This window comes from Ochotona curzoniae, unplaced genomic scaffold (genome assembly GCF_017591425.1).
Source record: "Ochotona curzoniae isolate NIBS_2020 unplaced genomic scaffold, NIBS_Ocur_1.0 contig_908, whole genome shotgun sequence".
Taxonomy (NCBI): Eukaryota; Metazoa; Chordata; class Mammalia; order Lagomorpha; family Ochotonidae; genus Ochotona; species Ochotona curzoniae.
In genome coordinates, this window is record NW_024466607.1 from 35,088,659 (window position 1) to 35,108,957 (window position 20,299).

Genomic DNA, 20,299 nt, shown 5'->3' on the forward strand with positions numbered 1-20,299 from the left:
AACGACAAGAAACAATAACCATCTTGGAAATGAAAAGCATAGGAACATAGTCTAGAAATTGCTAAATCATACAAAGGTACACTCCATTACACGTCGCATAAAATAGCAGAACTGGAGAAGGGGCTTCCTCGCTTTCTGACTGGAAATAACGACGCTCAAATGACATTTACTAGTCCTTCTGCTGTGTTTTTGTAGATATATACACTATATACACTTCATACTGGGAAAGTTATGTTTTTCTTCTGTGTGTGAGATGACGTCATCTTCAATGGAATCTCTGAATGTAAAATGGTACTTTATGAGGATCTCAGAATTTCATGATTTGGATTTTATTTTCGCTCTCTGAACGTTTTGTCTTCAAATCCTACGATCTATGAAACATGAACAGGTTCCGGCCAAATGTGAAATCGGTAGGAGAGAGGTTACAAACTTCTGCAGTGTCTAACACTCAATCCGCCAGTTTTCATATACTCTCCGCCTATTGCTATGAAGTCATGTCTTCAACAATCCTTTGAAAAGCACACAGTGAAAGACTGAGTCATACATATCCAAATCAGCAGCATCAACGTGGTTCGATTACAAATTTAACTCAAACTAAAAAAGCCTGCCAGACTCACTCAGATACAAGGTGGGATTTCATTAAAAAAAAAAACTCCCCTCTCCCCCACCCATGGAGGAAAGGGTCCATTAATGGAATCAGAAATTGGAAATGAAGGATTCTGTGGATCTTATTTAATGTTAGTTGAGATTCAGGTCCTCCCTTATGTTTCCCTCCAGGTTTTGATAAAACCTGAGAGCTTCTTCCCAGCTGTGAAAGCGACAATTCTTTTTAAAATTTTGTCCTAATTTTTTTTTTTGAGAATAGCTAAGATGCCAGTGTGTCTACCTTTTATTTATTTATTTTTTTAATCACTGAATAGAATACAAAGAATTCCCTACTAAGTGGAATGCAAGATGAACCAGCGTGGTTGGTCCTCACAACGTGTACAGACTTTCACTCTGCTCTTGGCACAACCCCGCCGCACTTGGGGTGACAAAGCACTTGCATGTCTCCTTCTGCGTCAGTTGGCAGCGACTTCAAGGGGTAGACTCAGAGATGCTCTTACTATCTCCAGCTCTTAGAGATGAACAATGGGGCAACAGAGAAAGCAAAGTCATGCTGAAAGTCTCTTGGCCACTCATCCGTATCCTGTGCCAAAGGTATTCCGCAGGGCCCCGGGTTAGCATTTCCAACCCCACTCACGGACTCACATGTGGCCTGCATCCAGCACAATTATTTTTAAAAGCCACGCTTTCCCCTTGCGGGTTTAAGTCAGCGTTTCTCGGGGACATTGATCGTCTCTTACAAATAATGCTGTTATAATAGGGAAAGAGCATTTGGAGGAAATCAAGCAGCTTAGCCATGGAGAGCATCCTCATTTGTATCTCTGTGTGTGTGTGAGTGCTGTACACTCGAGAGTGTGTGAGTCTTTAATGATAGGCAGTGCTTAAAATCAAAGTTTAAGAAGATTCATATCAAAAATCTGAATTACATAATATGTAAATTCCTTTGGTTTATCAAGTAAATATTAAGGCATCTCAGATTCTCCTAGAAGGATTGACTGTTTTATTATATTCCTCTTTTACCTACAGTGAAGTAGAAAGTTAAAAATACAGAGCTGAAAAACACATGCATATTCACTGCAGTTCATGAAAGCACTTATTTTTTTGTTTGTTTGTTTCAGATAACCAATGAACTTTCCAATAAATACGAAAAAGGAGTAAATATCACCACAGGGCATTCACAATGAACAAGAGTGCTAGAGGGATGTAGCTGGACACAGGGCAGATGTTGGAGATGGCTGAAGTGGATCCTCTTGCGTCCATACCTGCCAAAGGGGAGGGGACAGCTCATGACCAAGAATGGTGGCAAGATACACCCCGTGCATCAGAGATAGAACGTTGACGCCTTCCAAGAAATCTACACGTTGACCCCACAATGATGGTGTTGAGAGGCGAATCCTTGCGAATCAACACCAACATGACCTTGCTTTTGTACTTGGCAGCCTTCAGAGCTCTCAGAAATAAACATCTGTTGCATCTGCAACAGCCTACAATAGTTTGCTAAGGTGACCCAGATGGACTAAGCTATAGGAAAGAAGCAATGCCTTTCCTACCAAAATCCAATTCTAGCATGAACTTACCCCAGGCTCGTGTTATTATTCATCCTCACTTCATTTATCTACGAAGCATATACCGGTTATCAATAGTATCTATAAAGACACTGGTATGCTGAAGTTTTCTGAAATGATTCCGGGCTTTGCTCATCTAGTATTATTTAACTTTAATTGAAATTGGAAAAACCACTTCATCATGTTGCAAACAATTATACCAGATCACACACACTTTTGAGAGAATTCAATGGTTTAATTAAAGAAAGCTTCATCGGATAAGGGTTTGGAAAATCTGTGCTTATTTCTCTTTTATGCATCCCCAGCTAAATTATGATGTCTCGTATGAAACATTTTTAAGAAGCCATCAACAAGAGCTCTATTGTCAGAGAGACTGGATTGTGCAGTCACCACACTGTGCAGGCTCAGTGAGACAGCAGAGGTCAGAGGAAACGTTGCCCTCGCCTGAAGAGGCTGAAACACTGCCCCCACCAATGTGTCCAGCCTTCTCTTTCAACTGTGCCAACGTTGCCTGCTGTAACCTAACCCCGCAGCTTCACTATTCAGGCAGCACGAAGCCTGCTTTGTCTATTTTATACCCTACCAATAATAATATGCTGAAGTGCAGACGGTTTCAGATATGTCTACAGTGCCAAACGATGTGTTATGATCTCTCACATTGTAGAACTATCATAAGTAGTTCCTGTCTTTTAGGACAGCTTGGTTTGCTTGTCTTAGTCTGACAGTTTGTTTGTTCTTCTGGAAATGAAAATTCCTCTATGTTCTCACATCTCCCCTCATATGCAGTTGCTAATGTCAAGTCATTCCATTTTTCAGGAGTTTAGACAAAAGTTTCAGTCTTGATTTCATAATACTATCGATTAGGGCAGCCTAGTAAATGGAACAAAGCTATTTTTTTTTTTCACTAAGAATTAGAGACTTGAATGTGAAGACAAAAGGAGTTTTTAGGATTTAGGTGGAGGCCTTGGAACTCAGGACATAGGAATAATGCAAAGATAAAATTGCTCATGCCATTGGTGCTGATAAAACGCAAGGGGGCTTCAAATTTGTTTGGAAAACGGCATTGACAAATACAGAGAAATTTCTATGAGTTCTTTTTTACATTCCTTCTTCAAGGAGACAAAAATCAACTTCCCTGGACTTCAAATGTGCTGTGTCTACAATAAAGTAGGTCTCATGTAGATCTTGAAAGAAGTGAACGTGAAGTTCTTTTAAATTAGAAATAGATTTTCCTGTTGGGAGCTGTCTATTGGTTTGACTCACCTAAGTGGTTTATGATTTTAACATTGTTGATTTTTCCACATCGATAATTGCCATGATGGGATTGTAACTCCTTATGAAGAGTTATGACATTATGGGAAAAATCAATTGAGGGTGGAAAATGGGGAGAGGGGAATCGCAGACTATACAAAATCGTACAATAAGTTGTCAAAAATAAAAATTAAAGAAAAAATATTGATCTGTAGTTTGTAGAAGGTCTAAGACTGAGAGAGTAAAGAGCCTATCATTGGGAACAGGGCTCCAAACCATTTGTGAGAAATGCTCAGGGAACTATGTCTTTAGAAGCAATCCAAAGACAGATTTAGGCATACATTCACAGCAAAGGGAAAATATCAAATTAATAATATGTACGTCCTTTGCTTTCATTTTTTCTTTCTTCCTATTGTGAACTAGTCTTGAGGAATTTTTTTCACCCTCATCTCTCACATTCCAAAGTCCTCTCAGGGTCTGACTTTATGCTGGGAAAGAAAGAATGGACGAAAGGATGGCGGCTGTATGAGCTCACCACAGCTATGTAAGTGATGGCACATAATGACTTCTCTCCACTTACTGGTCATCCTTGGAATCCTGATCTGCTCGCTGCTGGTCCCATCACCTCCATCGGTGGTGGCCTTCACTTCGATAATGTAGTCTTCCTTAATGGGCAGCAAGAGTTCAGCTGAAGTTTTATTTGTGCTCAGCACCTGTACATTGTTTTGACTGCTAGTCCTATAGAACACCTAAAATGCATAAAAAAATACACTTACTTCTATCACCCTGTTTTATTTTGGTCATGGAAGTTGTTCACCCTGAAATAAAGCTAATTTTGTTTGTCTTTTTCTACCCACCAGAACGTAAATTGCTTTTACAAGTCTGACCACAGGTCTCAGATCAGCGACTGGAAATGGGGAAGAATGAACAGGTTCTCAAAAATCAAGGAACTCAGGGGTTGGCATTGTGGTATAGCGGGTTAAGTTGACACTTATAATGCTGGCATTCCACACTGGAGTTGATCTCTGACTGCTTCACTTCTAATCCAGTACTCTATTCATGAAACTAGGAAAGTAATGGAAGATGGGCCAAGCACCTGGGCATTTGCCAGCCATGTGAAAATCAAGCATGGAGTTGCTGCCTCCTGCCTCTGACCTGGCCAGCATCTAGGCTCTTTGACCTGCTATAGTCCTGTGGGAAATGACTCAGCACTTAGAAGACCTCGCTCTTTCCTTTCTCTGTTGCTCTGTCTTTCAAATAAACAAATAAACCTTCAAAAGAATCAAGGAGGTAAGGGCAGAGCGCATTCCTTCATGAAAGGTGAGGCTGGGGTGCATCTTTGTGAGGTCCGAGAGACACGGCAGGGTCATAGTGTATGGACCTGGCATCAGAGCCAGGACAGTGAATGATAAGCATCAACAGCAGCAAATTGATGCATGCAGAATTTTGCACTGTGCCCAAAATTCCTACCTGAGTAGAATTATGCACACATTTGTATTTCAAAGATGAGATTTTAGGAAAATATCTGTATGGAAGGTTTATTGTGTTTTCAAAATTAGCTGACAGTAAGCACCTCACCAACGTTTAGAAGCTTCTTCAAATCCCAGCATCCCTTGGAGAGCACTAACAGAAGGAGGACAACAGAGCTTTGTACACAAGGCAACTTACTTTATATCCTGTTACTTCGGATTCATTCTCCATTGCTTTAACTTGCTCCCAATTAAGTAACACTTTCGTGTCAGTAGCATTCCAAACAACATTTCCTGGAGGTTGACTCGGAGCTGGAAATGCAAAATGAGCGATTAAAACCAATCTGAGGGTCTGAGGTTGTGGCACAGGCTATGGGCTGCCACTTGCAATGCTGGCATCTTGTCTGGCCTGTCTTGTGTGCTCCACTTCAAATACAGCTACCTGCTAGTGGTCTGGGAAGGGCCTCAGGGAATGGTTTAGGTACTCGAACCTCTTCCACCCACATGGGAGACCTAGAAGAGGTTCCTGGATTCTGGCTTTGGTTTGGCTCAACCCTGGCTACTGAGGCCTTCTAGAGATGGAGTGGAGGATTAAACATGTCTCTCTTACTCTTGCTGTGTAACTCCAATTCTGAAATGCATACATGAATCTTAAATCTATTCTTCTTATTATTACTGTTATTATTATTTTGGAGTGCTAGTACACATGGAGCAGACAAACGACTACTGCAGGCTGCTAATGCAAACAGAACAATAACTTGGGTCATACCTGCTGTTAAGGCGGTTAAAGGCGACCTCAGAAAAATAGAACAATATGTAGGGTATTGCATGTCAATTTCATTATGAGACAACGCATTTTGTTATACTCATAGTATAACTTTGGTCTTTTCACACTTCTGGCCCTTCAGTGACTCCAAGAAAACATGCTGATGGCAAAGATAAGAACATTTCTTGAGCCACCACTAGGGAGATGCTTGCTGCAGAGCCCAAAGAGGCACGCAATGCAACCTGTTTTTCCACTCAGAGGCTGAGAGAAATTGCCAAAGGACCAGATTAAAGTCATGGGAAATGAAGTGTGGATGATTTTTAAGCCAGCCTTGTAAGATGAGCAAAACGAGAAGCAATCAAAAATAAGGATTACTTAGATTTATTCTTGTGAAGTACTGGCTATCCACATGAAAAACAGCAACACCGAGTCCATATTTTAAGGTCTTCATTTTCCCAGTTTAAATCAATTTTTGAGAAAAATAAGGCAACACACTAAAAAGTTAATGAGAATTCCATTAGTGAATTAATGAAACCAGCCAAGGTTTATAAACTTGGAATCTTAATTTATCTTCTTCTTGTAAACACTGGAAGGGAAACCCTTTCATGGAGCGGACAGTGACCGCAGGCATTACTCAGCCACTGCTCAGGTGGGACACTAAAAATCATTTCTTGTCAACCACAAACAGCAAACACAGTATCACCCACTTACTGACAGCATCACATCTGCCCCAAAAAGCATTAAAATAAGATGTCGTTGTACATTTCATCACAGAATGTGGCTGGTGTAACTTGAATTTTATAATGAGAAAGTGATATAAAAGAACAGCTATCCAGGAAAATATTTGAAAAATTTTGGCTCATTTCTTGATGAGAGTACAAGTGGACTCGACCTGCATGGTAATTGATGACGCCAAGCAAGATTTTATTCCCTGAGGATTCCTTTATTCCTGTGTTCCTAGTCTTGAACAGGTGATGTTGGGGCTTGCGTTGTGATGTAGTGAGTGAAGCCTCCACCTGTGGTGCTGGCATCCACTGAGGATGCTGGTAGATGCCCTCACTGTTCCACTTCCATTCCAGCCCACGGGGAATGGTCAAGCGCTGGGGCCCCTGCCACCTACCCAGGGGGCTTACAGGGTGCTCCTGGCTCAGGGCTCAGGGCTGTGGACCAGCCCAGCGCAGGCCACTCTAAGCACTTGGGGAACGAACCAGAAGACAGACGGTCTCTCTGTTTTCTCTCCCTCTGTCTCTCACTCTGACTTTCAAATAAATAAGTAGATCTTTAAAGAAATGATTCCATGCTGTCCATAAAAACTTCGTAATATGATACTACTAATGAGGTTAGATCAGCTCAATTTGTCCAAGATGCAATGGCTTGAAGAGATGGCAATCGCGTAGGCTTGAAACATGAATAGCCAAGTTTAGGGGTTTAAGTCACCTGATAGGAAATCATGGTGGAACTGATGCTGCTTAGGAAACCCATTTAACATGCTCTATCTTGTTAAAGGATGTGCACTTAGAGGTTATAGAGACCTCAGTAATTTTACATGAGCTGCCTATCCCAATACCTGCCTGAAGAATTGACTGCAAACCAGGGTTTACTTTGAGATTCCAAACACATAACTGAGATGAGCCCAGCCTGGAATGAATATTTTTTGAAATGATAGACCAAAAATAGTGAGAGCGAAAGGAAAGAAAAATCAAAGGCTTGTTCTGAGTCTAATTGTTTTTTCTGAATCTTTTCAGTGCTTTTCTCGTTTAGCATCAGGCAGTCAGTCATGGACCATTTTGTGATTTTTGCAGCTTATAAAAAAAGTTGACCTGATTTTTAAAGAATATCAACATCTATATAAACCTCATCCTAAGAAATAAGACTCACACGGAGAGGTTGATTTTCTAGCAACATTTTTGATACCTTCCAAAATACACGAGGCTAAGACAACTATATAGACTTTAGCCTATGCATGCAAGAGGGGTCAAAGGAAATTGGAAGAAAATACATTTATAGGCATTGGAACAAGGGAACAAGTCTTGAAAGCACGGTCCAATCTCTTTGCTGTCTCCCCTAGCCCAATGTGTCCTTGCCTGTCCTTCGCTAAAAGGAATTCACAGGATTGAGCAAGTAATACAGCTGGTCCGATCGGGCGGAAGGAGTCATTGTTTCTCTAACAGGTAAGGATTTCGATGGCCAATATTGTCTGGGAAATGGGGGGCCCATACTCATGCCCATTAAAAACCCAGTCTGAATACAGTCTGGGCCACCAGTCATATACTGGTGTCTGCCTTGTCCAGCAGATAGAAATTTACTTCCCCTTGATTCTTTTTTTCATTGAAATTGTTAACTGCCTAAAATTAAAAAAGAATTCTTTAAAAATTTTAGAAATGCTTGAGAGAAACCTTAAAACTACTTTTTATTACCCTAAGTAAGAATAATATCATCTGGGGCCCGGTGCAGTAGCCTAGCAAGTAAAGTCCTCGTCTTGCATGCACTGGGATCTGATATGGCAGCTGGTTCTAATCTTGGCTGCCCTGCTTCCCATCCAGCTCTCTTCCTGTGGCCTAGGAAAACAGTAGCTGACAGCCCAAGGACTTGGAACCCTGCACCTGCATGGGAGACCTGGACGAGGCTCCGAGCTCCTGGCTTAGGATCGGCATTGCTCTGGCCATTGTAGCGGCTTGGGGAGTGAATCCACAGACACAAGATCTTCCTTTCTGTCTCTCCTCTTCTCTGTATAACTGACTTTCCAATAAAAAAATAAATATTTTAAAAAAGGAATAATAGCATCTGGAAAATTCTAGACCACATAAATTATTTTCCATGTTAATTCTATTATTGTCAGTTAATGCATATCCAATATCTGTAATGTGTTGGACACTGTTTCTATATATCCGTTGACCAGGTCCTTAGTACATTGCTTTGCTGGACCCCCAGAGTTCTTAAAAATCCAAAAAGGTTATTGAATCATGTTCATTGCAGCATTATTAGTCAAAACGTAGCAACCACCCAATTCTAATTGTATCTCAAAAGATGAATGGATAAGTATTTGCATATAGCGGAATATCATCCAATCTTTAAAAGGCAATGGGATTAGAACATGATGTATATGAGTGAATCTTGGGGCCGTTACGTTAAGTGAAATAAGTCAATCATACACACACACAGACATGCACACATGCACAACGCTGTTTCATTCCACCACCGAGCTAGCTACGAAGACGAAATCTGCAACGAGAGGAGAAGAGCCGGTGCCAGAGGCTGGTGGAGACAGAGTGCAGAACTGTTTAAGCTGGCAGGGGTGGAGGCAGTTTCCCTTCCGCAAGATGAGCTCTGCAGAGCTACTGCACAGCAAGCTGAAGATACTTAGCACCACTGAAACTGTTGGCTGAAAAATGACTAGGATGGTAAATTCTGTTTTCTGTGTACCGGAGTACAAGTAAGGGTGTATTTCAAATGTCTTGCTAAGTTATACAACCATTGAGAAGTACTACACAGAGTCACACGGCACCCGTTAAATCCTCTGATGTTCAGATCAGAGATCTCTGCCTAGCATCAGGCACAGTAGCCTTGCCCCCAGACTGCGGCTTGCCTTGGCACACTCTTCTTGGTACCTCGAAGACATCACTGCTCATCATCAAAGTTGCTTCAACCAACTGGCCTGAGCACAAGGAAAAACAGGCTGCTTTAAAGTGGCAGCTTTCCTGCGCATGCAGTAACCTGCAGGAAAACTCATTTCTAGCTCAGTGCACTGCACTGGTCCCACAGGGAAAACAGTACTGACTTTGACATCCCATGGGTCCCACCCAAAATAAGTCCAGGTGGTCCTCAGACCTCACAGCCAGCAGGTTCCAGTAACATCAGCAACACCAACAACCGAGGACATCTGGTTTCTCCCTAATCCTATGAACTGCTCAAACCCGAAGTGGGAGAAAGGTTAGATTAGACAATGGTGCAGCCACAGCACAGAATCACAGGAGGTGGAGACTGGTGAGCCAGGAGCTGGCGCTACAGACACCGTGGTGGAGGCCTAATACAAGAGCCCAGGCCTGACACTGCTAGAGGGAGTGGCACAAGTGACTGCAAACAAGGAGCCAGGTATCAGACGCAATTAGTAAATTCAAACGGTAGACCTGTGGGTGACACAGCTTAGAAACATGCCCTAACAAGAAGAACCTGCTAACCAGAAGTGCAATGACCAACAGCAAAAGAAGAGAGAGAGGCACAATGAATATTACTGAAGACTCCCCTGCAAAGGTGCAAAAACATTTGCCAACCTCAGACTTAACTAAGGAAAACATCGAGAACATGGGGGATACGAATTCAGAAAATCCATTACAAGGCTTCTTATAAAAAATGAGAAGCACATACAGGAATTTAAGGAATATGTCACACAGGAAATGGCAACACTGAAACAAAACCAAGCTGAATTACTGGAAATGAAGGACACAACGGCACAAATTTAAAATTCAGCGGAAAGTCTCGATAGCAGAATGAATGAGGCAGAAGCAAGAATCTCAGAAGTGGAAGGTATTTCTTGCCACAATGGGAAAACAACAGAAAAGCTGGAAATAGAGCTGACTCGGGTCAAAAAAAAGTATTCAAGAATAAAGAGACACTATTAAAAAAGGCCAAATATAAGAGTCATGGGAGTTCCGGAAGGTGCAGAAAGAGAAGGTGGGTTTAAAGATGTATTCAACGTAATAGTAAATGAAAACTTCCCTAACCTGGAGAAAGAAGTAGGAAACAAAATACAAGAAAGGCATAGAACTCCTAATAGCATTGGCCAAAGTCAATCATTGTCACAACACATGATAATAAAGCTCTCTTTGGCTGAATATAAGGAAAAGATTCTGAAATATGCATGTGAAATTAACATGCATGTTGAATCAATTAACATTTAGAGAATTCCCAAACAGACTCACAGCTGTAGAGGAGACTCTACAGGCCAGCAAGAATGGGGTGAGAATACCCCAATGAGAACACTCCAGATTTTAACGGGGAAAGTTGTCAGCCCAGAATAACCTACCCAGCAAAGCTTTTCTTTGTCTTTGGAAATGAAATATAACTCTTCCACAGTAAAGAAAAGATCAAAGAACATGCCTCTTGCAGACCTGCCATAGAAATGATACCTAAAAATGTTCTGCTGACGAGATAAGGAGCAACATCTGCCAAAATCAAAAGCGAATGTGGAGAACACCCCAATAAAATGACAACAAAAGATTAAAGCAAGCAATGAACAAACCACTCTAAAGTGACAAGACCAAATTACCACCTATCCATGTTAACCCTGAATGTATATGGCTTACACACATCGATCACACATCACAGATTAAAAAGAAAACTCACCTATTTATTGCCTACAGGAAATGCATCTCACCAACAAAGATCGGCAGAAAGTGTCTCATAGGTTCCAATGTTTCTTCTTTTACTTTCAGTTCTTCAAAACAGTTTTTTTTTCCCCTCATATTGAATTCTTCACTGACTCATAGGTAATACATTAGCAACACTTTCTTCAAGAAGGTTCTTGACTTCGAGTCTTTAGCAATCTATTAGGCATTGGTAGCATGTAATTTAACTTCATAGTGTTGTAAATTTCTTTTACTTCTTGTTGTTGATTTTGTTTTGTGGCTTTTCATCTAAGGGGATGTATAGTGTAATGGAGACTATCGTATCCAGAGGTGAGAATAAAATGAAGTGTGCATCCCTACTTCCAGATCAAAATGGACTCCCAATGAAACCGTGAAATATACCTTGACAATAGGATGCTGGACTCTCTGCCACTGTCCGTGCCGGCAATATCAAGACACACTTAAATAGCAGAATGATGGACTTACGACTGTTTATGAAGAACTATATTATTGTAATAATATAGGGGAAATCAGTGGAGTGATTTTGGAGGGGGGTGGAGAGTAAGGGAAAGTCGGGAGCCTATGGAAATGTATCATAAAATGATGATAAAATGAAAAAAATCAAAAACCAAAACCAAACAAACATACCACGACAGAGTGAAGTTCATGGATCTGAATCTCACCCATGGTGGACACCGAGTATGAATACCGTAGGAACATTTCCATTGCACTGAGGTTTGGGGGTTTGGGATCCTGGGAACTGGATGAGCCTGCTCTGAATGACACCGTTACTAGCCAGCAGTTGAGGAGCCATGAAGCAACAGCCTTAACTACTGAAAAGGGAGAGAGCCGAGTGCTCAAGTGGGAATGGGCAGGAGACAGTGGTGTTGTGTTCCATCTCACGAGGGAAGTGCAACCCACAACAGTTTGAGTCCCAGCTGTTATTATTCCTAACCTGAAATACAGACTACATTAGGGATTTTTTTTTTGGAAATCATTTGTCAACATTCATATCCCACAGATTTTTTTTTCTCTGTCAACTGAATTTCTATTGCTGACAGTGTGTTAAAATGGGAAACAAACGCTGCCGTAAACGAATGTAAATCTAGTAGAAAGGGGGCCGGTTGCTACGTTTATAGCACAGCACTAATTCACAGGTTATGAAATAAGACGAATCACTTTAAGCATTTTGTAACAAAAATGTGCTCTTGAAAGACTTTCATTCCGCTTGGTCTTTAGGTACTCACCATGATCGTCTACGTTTGAGTTGTAGAACTAGCATCAGCTTTATAGATTTTATTTATTCAATGCAGATTTCTGCCTGCAAACAAGTAGCATTCCTATCATTGCTTGAGGCTGGAAATAAGGCAGGCCCACCAACAGGAAAATGCATTATCCCACTGGACTATTAATTAAAGATGGTCATGATATACAGAAAACAGCGTATATAGCTTTCCTTCCACTGTACATGAGAAACATCCCATAGTATGGAGTGAAAGAAGACTGATATTCATGATGTCATTCCTGGGTGTTAGGATCTGTTCTGTAAATCTATTTTTTCCCCCAAAAAAATTCCTGCAAAGAACGTTTTCCCTTTAGGTACTAACATGCAGATGTTGTTAAAATGCAGAGCGCTATTGTTGAGAGTGTTCAATGCTGATGGCTTCCAAGGGGTTGACAGTGAAACTGGCATTTACTTTCCAAATACAGAATTTTAAGAACATACGCTCGCTGTGATTAATTATACAAAACTCAGTATGTTTCTCAACTCTCTTTCTTGGCAGCCTGATGGTGATAACATTACTTACACGAGAAGTGAATGTTACCGGCAAGAGCTGGAAGGTAGACTGTGCGCTTGGACTTCAACTGAGACGACCAACAACCTTGGCAATTAGCTGCTTAAACCTGCGACATGAGGCAAACGTCAAGTATCTGAAAGGCCTCTTCTCTCCAATAATGATACACATTTGTCCTGGGATCACTGAAGTGATTGCACATGGATTTAGCTCTTTGATCATAGAGCTAAATTGACTCAGTATTCTAAATCATCTTTAAAATGATCTAAAAGTCACAAAAGACCAGCCATGGAGGTCCAGCTGGGGTGCTGGGGAAGGTTTTTACTTGTTTTCTGGGAATTTCCTTCACCAACATTTATTCTGCTGTGGATAATCAAAATATCTGTGATTGTAAACTATAAACAGAACATTGACAACTGTGCAGGGGAATCAGAGGCGAAAGGGAGAGAATTTCCAGAGTGTCAAAGCTCTCACTAAATCAAGTTTATAAGATGTACACATTTAGCCACAAGATTTGCATGATTCTATATTAGCTGAAATTTCCTCTTTGAATTCTGGTAACACTGCATCTTATTTTATCTTTCCTCGGAGCCTGCATAATGATAAATTACTTTGCCGGAACCCAAAGACAGGAAAAAATAATTCATAAATCTGAGGAGGCGCGTTATGAAGCATTGCATTCCACAGTCATGTATGTGATTTGTGGTTCACAAACACAAGTAAGTTCCACCCATGGGTGGGATGTGAAACACACAAAACTCAACAAATAGCACTGCATCAGCTGGAGGGCAGTTCTCTTTTCGTTTCTTCAGTACACTGGGGAGAAAACTGAATCAGGGAACCAGCAGGTCTTTAATATCCCCTTGATACTATTATCGCATGGAGGGAGCAGGTGCACGGGTTTGTATGGGAGAAAGAATGCTGGTTTTTTTTCCATTGTATTTATTATTTTTAAACTTCTCTGTGTTTCCATGGCACAGATATAAAGTTAGATATCAAGAGTGGGACCAGTGTTATGATGCCCACATTTCATATCAAAGTTCTGGACCAATTCCCAGCTCTGGTTTCTGATAATGCAAACCCTAGAAGGCAGGCCTGATGGTCCAGCGGATTTTGGTTCCTGTCACTCATGCACGTAATGTGGGCTGAGCTTCCAAATCCCAGTCCTTGTCACTGAGGGCACGTGGAAAATAAACCAATGGATGGGAGCACTATGTATCTCTTAAGTGGATTTGTGTATATAAGAAGGAAATCTAGAAGAAAAATTTTATAGCTGTTTAATGAAAAATTGTTGTCAGATTTAGGAAGAAGATACTCTGCACATATTAGCTGAGAGGCCCATGTGCGTGGCAAAAACAAAGAAGGTGAATTATATACAAAGTTTGCAACTCCTGGTATTAAAATGCATGCTGAGCCGTAACTTACATGAGATGATTATCTCATTAAATTGCACACATGAAGACTTCAGAACTTCCAAACTGTGCATTGGAGGCACAGACACTCATCTTATTAAATGCCTCTGAACTATCCTCTCATTCTTTCAGTGCTCACCAGTGCACGTTTCCTACCGTTCACTTCCTGAAGACACACTGTTTCTTGAAAAGTGGGCAAGTGATTTTGGCTCCACTCAATGGATGAGCACTGCATTCAGGAAAGCAAAAAACAAACAACAAACAAACAACACACAAACAAAAAGCCAAGCCAATAGCATCATTCAGCATTGCTCTGTTTTCCCAGCATGTGCCATGCGCAACAATTAGCAAAGACATAAAGTTGCTAGCCTTGTCCACAGGGAGGAGTCTGGGCATACGATCTAGAACAGACCAATCAACTCTAACAGCACAGCATGAGTCAGGCACAGACGTTCACTAGAAACGATCCACTATTAAGCAGATCCAACTCCGAGTGGAGAATCATAAAGAAGTCGCCCACGTGTCTTGGAGTCTCTGACACAAAAGAGCCTTTACGGTGCAGTGGTCAAACTGTCCATGCCGAAGGAGTCTGCTTAGAATGAAGGTTGGGAGGAGCAGACACAAGTAACCAAGTGGTTATTCAACAGATACTTACTAGGCAGAAGCTATGATGACTCAGACAAGGGATACAGAACTTGGGATGGAGCAATGGTCGCTGCAGGTGGCGGTGACAGCAATAAAACACAAACACACACACACACACACACACACACACACACACACACACACACGATGACCTAAGTGCACAGCAGGAGGAGGGCAGAGGCAGCAGGAGAGTGATTGGACTTTGCCATGCGGTGGTCAAGTTTTGCAGATTTAGGCAGAGACCTGAAGGAGGTGGGAGTGTGCAGTGAGAGTCTAGCGAGAAACTTTTCTAGGCAGAAGAAACAGCGGAGCAGAAGTGCTGACGTGAAAGTGGAATAATGAGGCAGAAAATACCAGAACGCGAATCAGGGCAGAAGTAGGAGAATGGATTATGTACAGCTTTGTTGGATATTTTGAAGGATTTGGCATTTCCCTCAAGTGGATGCGAAGTGACCAGAAGGTTCCGAGGATGGAAGTGACATCAACAGCCTCTCTCCTGGTCTAAGAACTGGCAAGGGTAGAAAGGGGCTAAACAGTGAGAGATGAAAGTAGCTTGTGCTGGCATGGAAACATGCGCGCAATGACAAGGAGCAGGTTCTGCATATATTTAGAAGTCAGAGTCTGTATCCTTTGTAGTATCTGAGAGAAAAGTGAAGAGTCAAGGGTGATGAGATATGGTCCTGAGAAAATGAAAGAATGGAGCTGAGCTGACTGACGTGGGGAAGAGTGAGGACGAGATAGGTTTGCAGTGGGTGGGAGGAGCAAGGAAGAACTCAGTGGCAGACATATTTGCTGTGTGATCTTGTTAGGTGATTCTTGAAGGTACTGTTTGAATGTCTGCGTTTTGTTCACACCGAAAGCCAGGCTGCCACTTGGCTTTCTAGTTACCCAAAGCACAATATCTGGACCACAGAGTCTTTCTTGTAAACCTAGGACATCCAATTCTCACTACGTTTCCTTTAAGAAACCGACACATTTCATGCTAATCCATCAGCAATTTTTTTTTCTCGTCAGTTCCTTCAGACAGAGACGCTGGTTGAGAGTAGCTCTTGTTAGGTGGCAAGTGACAGCAGCTCATCGTTGATTACTGTGAGTGGCTAATTAGTGTTTAACGTACAATGCTTTCAAAAAGCGTAAGTATTTGGATATCAAAAATTAAGTGTTTAATGGAAGCCACGGTACTTATCTGGAGAATCCGTGTGTTATTTTACATTAATCAGAATAGCACCTAATTATCTGTCTTGATAGAAAGCCTTGCACACAGCATTCTGGGATGGTGCAGAGTACATAAGACTTGCACATTTTAAGCAAGATTCTAACGAGCAATGGTGTCCTGTGTCACGGGGAAGTACATCTGATTAACAGTAACGTTCGGGCCGACCTGTGTCTTTAAGTCTTTCACCCATTCGGCATCTGCAAGTGCTGGGTTGGAGTTGGTGTTGGGCATTGTGGCTGAATGAAGAAGGTACACAAGAAATATCTCCCCATCAAATATAGAATCCAGAAGGAAGAGAGAGAGAAAGCAGTCATAGAATAGTAAATATGGCTGTAATATTTTAGACTTGAGGCCTATCGAGAACTCTCTCATTGTGTTCAGCGTAGGGGTCTTATCAAAATTCTTTTTTAGGACTTGAAGCTAAACCAGTCCAGCCAGCTTAAAAAAAAAAAAAGAAAAAACAAAACAAAACAAAAAAACGCTGTTTTACTTATACTTTGGCACATGTTAGTCTATCAATTAACACATGTTCTTTAACGTTCTTTATACACTTTTAGCATTTTAGTGATCATTTTAACATCTAAATGTAATTGTATAATTTTCACTATCATAGTACCTGTAGCTCAACATATGAGTCCCAGCTGGACAATGTCCATCAGGCACACACTGTTTCTAAGGGATTGATTCAGCTGTATTTCCCATCAGACTATAGTTCCATGAGCATAAGGTTATCTTTGATTACCTTACCCAGTTCCTAAGCATGAAGCAAAAATCACAATAATCCTGGTGTTAAATGAGCCATGAATATTCTAAGTATAGGGCTGCAAGAGAAGGCGACACGGTGGGTAAGGCTACGCCAGCCTCCGGACACCTGCGCTGCGCCTCTGTGACTGCAGTCATGTCACACAGTAACTTGCTTCTTCACCTCGGCTTCCTCACCTCTACAGTGAGAATGTTAATAGCTTCCAAGGTTGCAGGGGTGTTGGGAGACCGAGGAATCAATATATGCAAAGTGCTTTGAACCCTGACTGGAAATTGCTAAGTGTAAACCATTTCTGCCATAATGATCATCATCATTATGTGTAAATTTCTGCCTCTGAAATCTCTAAGTCCTATCTCTAAATTACAAAGGAGTGTTACTTTCCTAAACAAAAATTGATTTTATTCATCGTACATCATCAAGATATTCACCACGATTGGTCATTTCTCTCTTCCCAGTTCACTAAGTTCTTCCCTGATGATATCATGGTGCCATACTCTTTCCTAGTCAATAAATCACATCAATGATTGAATGGGAAGAAAAAGCCAAATAAACCTGAACAGGTTTGTTTTTGCAATCAGGATTTTTCAGGTGATGTGCCTCGACTATGACGTAGATTTAAGCCAAGCTATTTCAGAATTATGGCTGGGCGAGCCAAACATATTTGGAGAAAAGTTGTAAATAAAAAAAGAATGTGTAATTACTAGCCAATGTGCTCCTTGTGTTTCGTAGGATGATTAGATCAAATTTCTTCCAATAAGGATATAGTTAACTTGTCACATGTATTGGCTGCTTACAAATGGATGATTCTAAAGGGATTAAAATGTTTTGTTGCTAAACTTTTGCTCTGCAGTGCTCATTATCCCAGTTAAGTTGTTAGTCGATGCACATTATACTAGACATTAGCTGTTAATGCAAAGATAAACACTTGAACACCACTGATCAAATTAGCACTGGTTAATTGGCATCTTAAGTACTAGTACTATGTGTATATATTTCAAACTCTAACAATGCTAGCCGATCACATTCTATTACTGAGTGTTTTACCAATTTAAACCAAAACAGTAAAAGATGTTTGAAGGATGATACATGGAAACAGAAAAGCATTCAATTGACAATCAAATATAATGGTGTCATTCCTATGTGAAGCCAGCTAAGTCAACATATTCACTGAATTAATCCATTTTGAAAATGAATAAGCAAAGTTTCCTATAGATAAAAAAATACCATCGTGTGTGTGGAAATACAATGGGAGAAGCCATAAAGTATTAGTGACACAAAACACTCTTATTCCCTGCTAGCTAGGGTGACAATGACAGTAGCAAATCCAGCGGCGTCGCTATGAGACAGCGGCAATATAACACAATGATTATGTGTATGTTGGTGATGAGCATCTGATGAAATAAATGTGAGAAACCACAAAACTATAACCCTACTTGCTTGAAGACCATACACACTGGACCCGGATTCATGGCTAACACAGACTCAGCTCTGAAGCCAAACGCTAACAAATCTGGCTACAGGTACTAAAACATCAGTACCTTCTCATGGACCAACATCTTCTGATGAGAGCCCCTGCATATTTACTGCCATCTTTTGAATAATGCAAGAAGGAAAAGTAACGCAGAAAAAAAGTCACTCCTGATTCTTCAGTATTAAAGTTGACTTATTCATGCTTATCAGGAATCCTCAAGCTTTGGAGCACTAAAAACACATGAAGGCAAACCCAGCGGTGCTTACTACATTTTAACAGAAATATGGGTACATCCAGCTGAACACCTCACACTAAGATTTTTCAAAAAGTATCCAATCCCTTTCACGAGGCGTCGGCACCTAAAGACTTAGGGATGTCGGAAAGATAAGGCCACATACACGTGGCTTTGCATTTATAAGAGTCTGGAGTTGAGTTTATAGCATCCAGTGGAATTACTGACTCGAACTGCCCATTTTATGTTTAATACAGACTATTTTCTTGCCTTTGAAACAATGGGAACATACGTACGTGTTTTCTTAGTGGTGGCATTCACGGTGGTGCTGAAGGGACCAGCGCCCGCACTGTTGTAAGCCCTGACAGCTGTGTAATACACCAGATTGCTCTTCAGGCCTCGGAGTCTGGCCGACGTCTCATTTCCTGCCACTCTCACTTTGCTTGACAAGTCTTCTTCCTCTCCATCACACCAGTACCGCACCTGGTAGACACAGGACACACAACACGCCGAGGCTGAATGAAACACTGCGTTTTCATGACAGGACCTTCATGAAAAGTGGGTACTGTCCTTCATTTTCTTGTTCGCTTGACAAATACTGACAGAAGACTTCCTACGCATGAAGGACTGTATTAGCTCCTGAGTTACACAAGTGGAAACCCAGGAAAGAAACTCTAGGCTGGAGACAGATGCAAATTCAGACAGTTAAATGCCAAGTCTGCACAAGCTACACGGTAAGAGGGAATATGAATGAGGAACTGTGACGAGTTACATAGCATCCCATAAACAGTGGCTAGATCGATCCATTTTGTTTCCCTGATGAAGTTTCAAGCATAACTAACTTCAGCTCCTTGCTTCTGCAAACATGCTTGCTAGATGATTGGCTTAAGGGATTGTCTGAACTTCAGTTAATTGGCCAGTTCGTACTGTGTGCCACCTAAGCTGACTGGATGCTCAGTACCACACATCACCTTAGTTGACCTGGTGACTGTTGTGCCCCAATGCCAGCTTAAAAACCCCTGCCTTCGGTCACCTGGTGAGGTGGCTCCTAGAACATAGCAGGTGCTGCCATTGCCAAGCTTGGCTAATAGACTTCTCCTGACATCCTATTTGTGTCAGGCCTGATCTCCCTCGTTCTCCATAACAGATTCTGATATCTAACATGGTTCTCAAGTCCAAGGTCAACTCTTGAATGCTGGTAGCATGCACAGGCACCACTGTGAAGGAAGCTAGCAGAGGAAGCGTGACTGGCATAGCAGAGAAGACACCGGTCTCCTACACTGGCATAGCTGTGAATATAAAACTTGGGAGGTGAATGTAAGCATTCAGATGGGTTAATAAGTACTTAGGGTCAGGGTGCCTGGTGAAATTTTTCCTTTGAAAATATAAAAACATGCTTCCCCCCTATTTCACTCTTTGGAAAGGCAAGTTTATTCTGGTTCCTGGTTTTACCGTACGAATGGCAACTGGACAGCTAAATGGAACCCCTATTGAAATGTGAATTCTACTTCCCAAGACTCTCTGAGGGGGTCCAAAGGATGTCCCAAAAGCTACCTTGGTCCAAATCAAAATGTCAACCTCTGTCTCAGCATCTGAGATTTCAGTTTATGGTGATCCTGGGTTACCAAAACACCTTTCTGATGGCCTGTTTTGAGCAAGTCAGACAGGATTAGCCTTCTGGCCTCTGATTGACAGATGCTGTCCTTTTTTATCTGAAAACTGTGCTTAAAAGACACCATTTCTGGGTTTGACACCTTGGTAA

The 20,299-nt window shown here is 41.4% G+C and overlaps 1 protein-coding gene across 1 annotated transcript in view; it reads right to left on the reverse strand.

Annotated features, from left to right (window-relative positions):
• Positions 1-1,767: 1,767 nt before the first annotated feature.
• Positions 1,768-20,299, reverse strand: part of CNTN3 (contactin 3) — a 272,642-nt gene continuing 254,110 nt past the window's right edge. The window contains exons 19-22 of the mRNA XM_040995075.1: positions 18,834-19,020; positions 5,091-5,203; positions 4,003-4,171; positions 1,768-1,868 (exon numbers count right to left, since the gene is read on the reverse strand). Coding sequence (XP_040851009.1) covers positions 1,768-1,868; positions 4,003-4,171; positions 5,091-5,203; positions 18,834-19,020 — 570 coding nt within the window. The remainder of the gene's footprint in view (positions 1,869-4,002; positions 4,172-5,090; positions 5,204-18,833; positions 19,021-20,299) is intronic.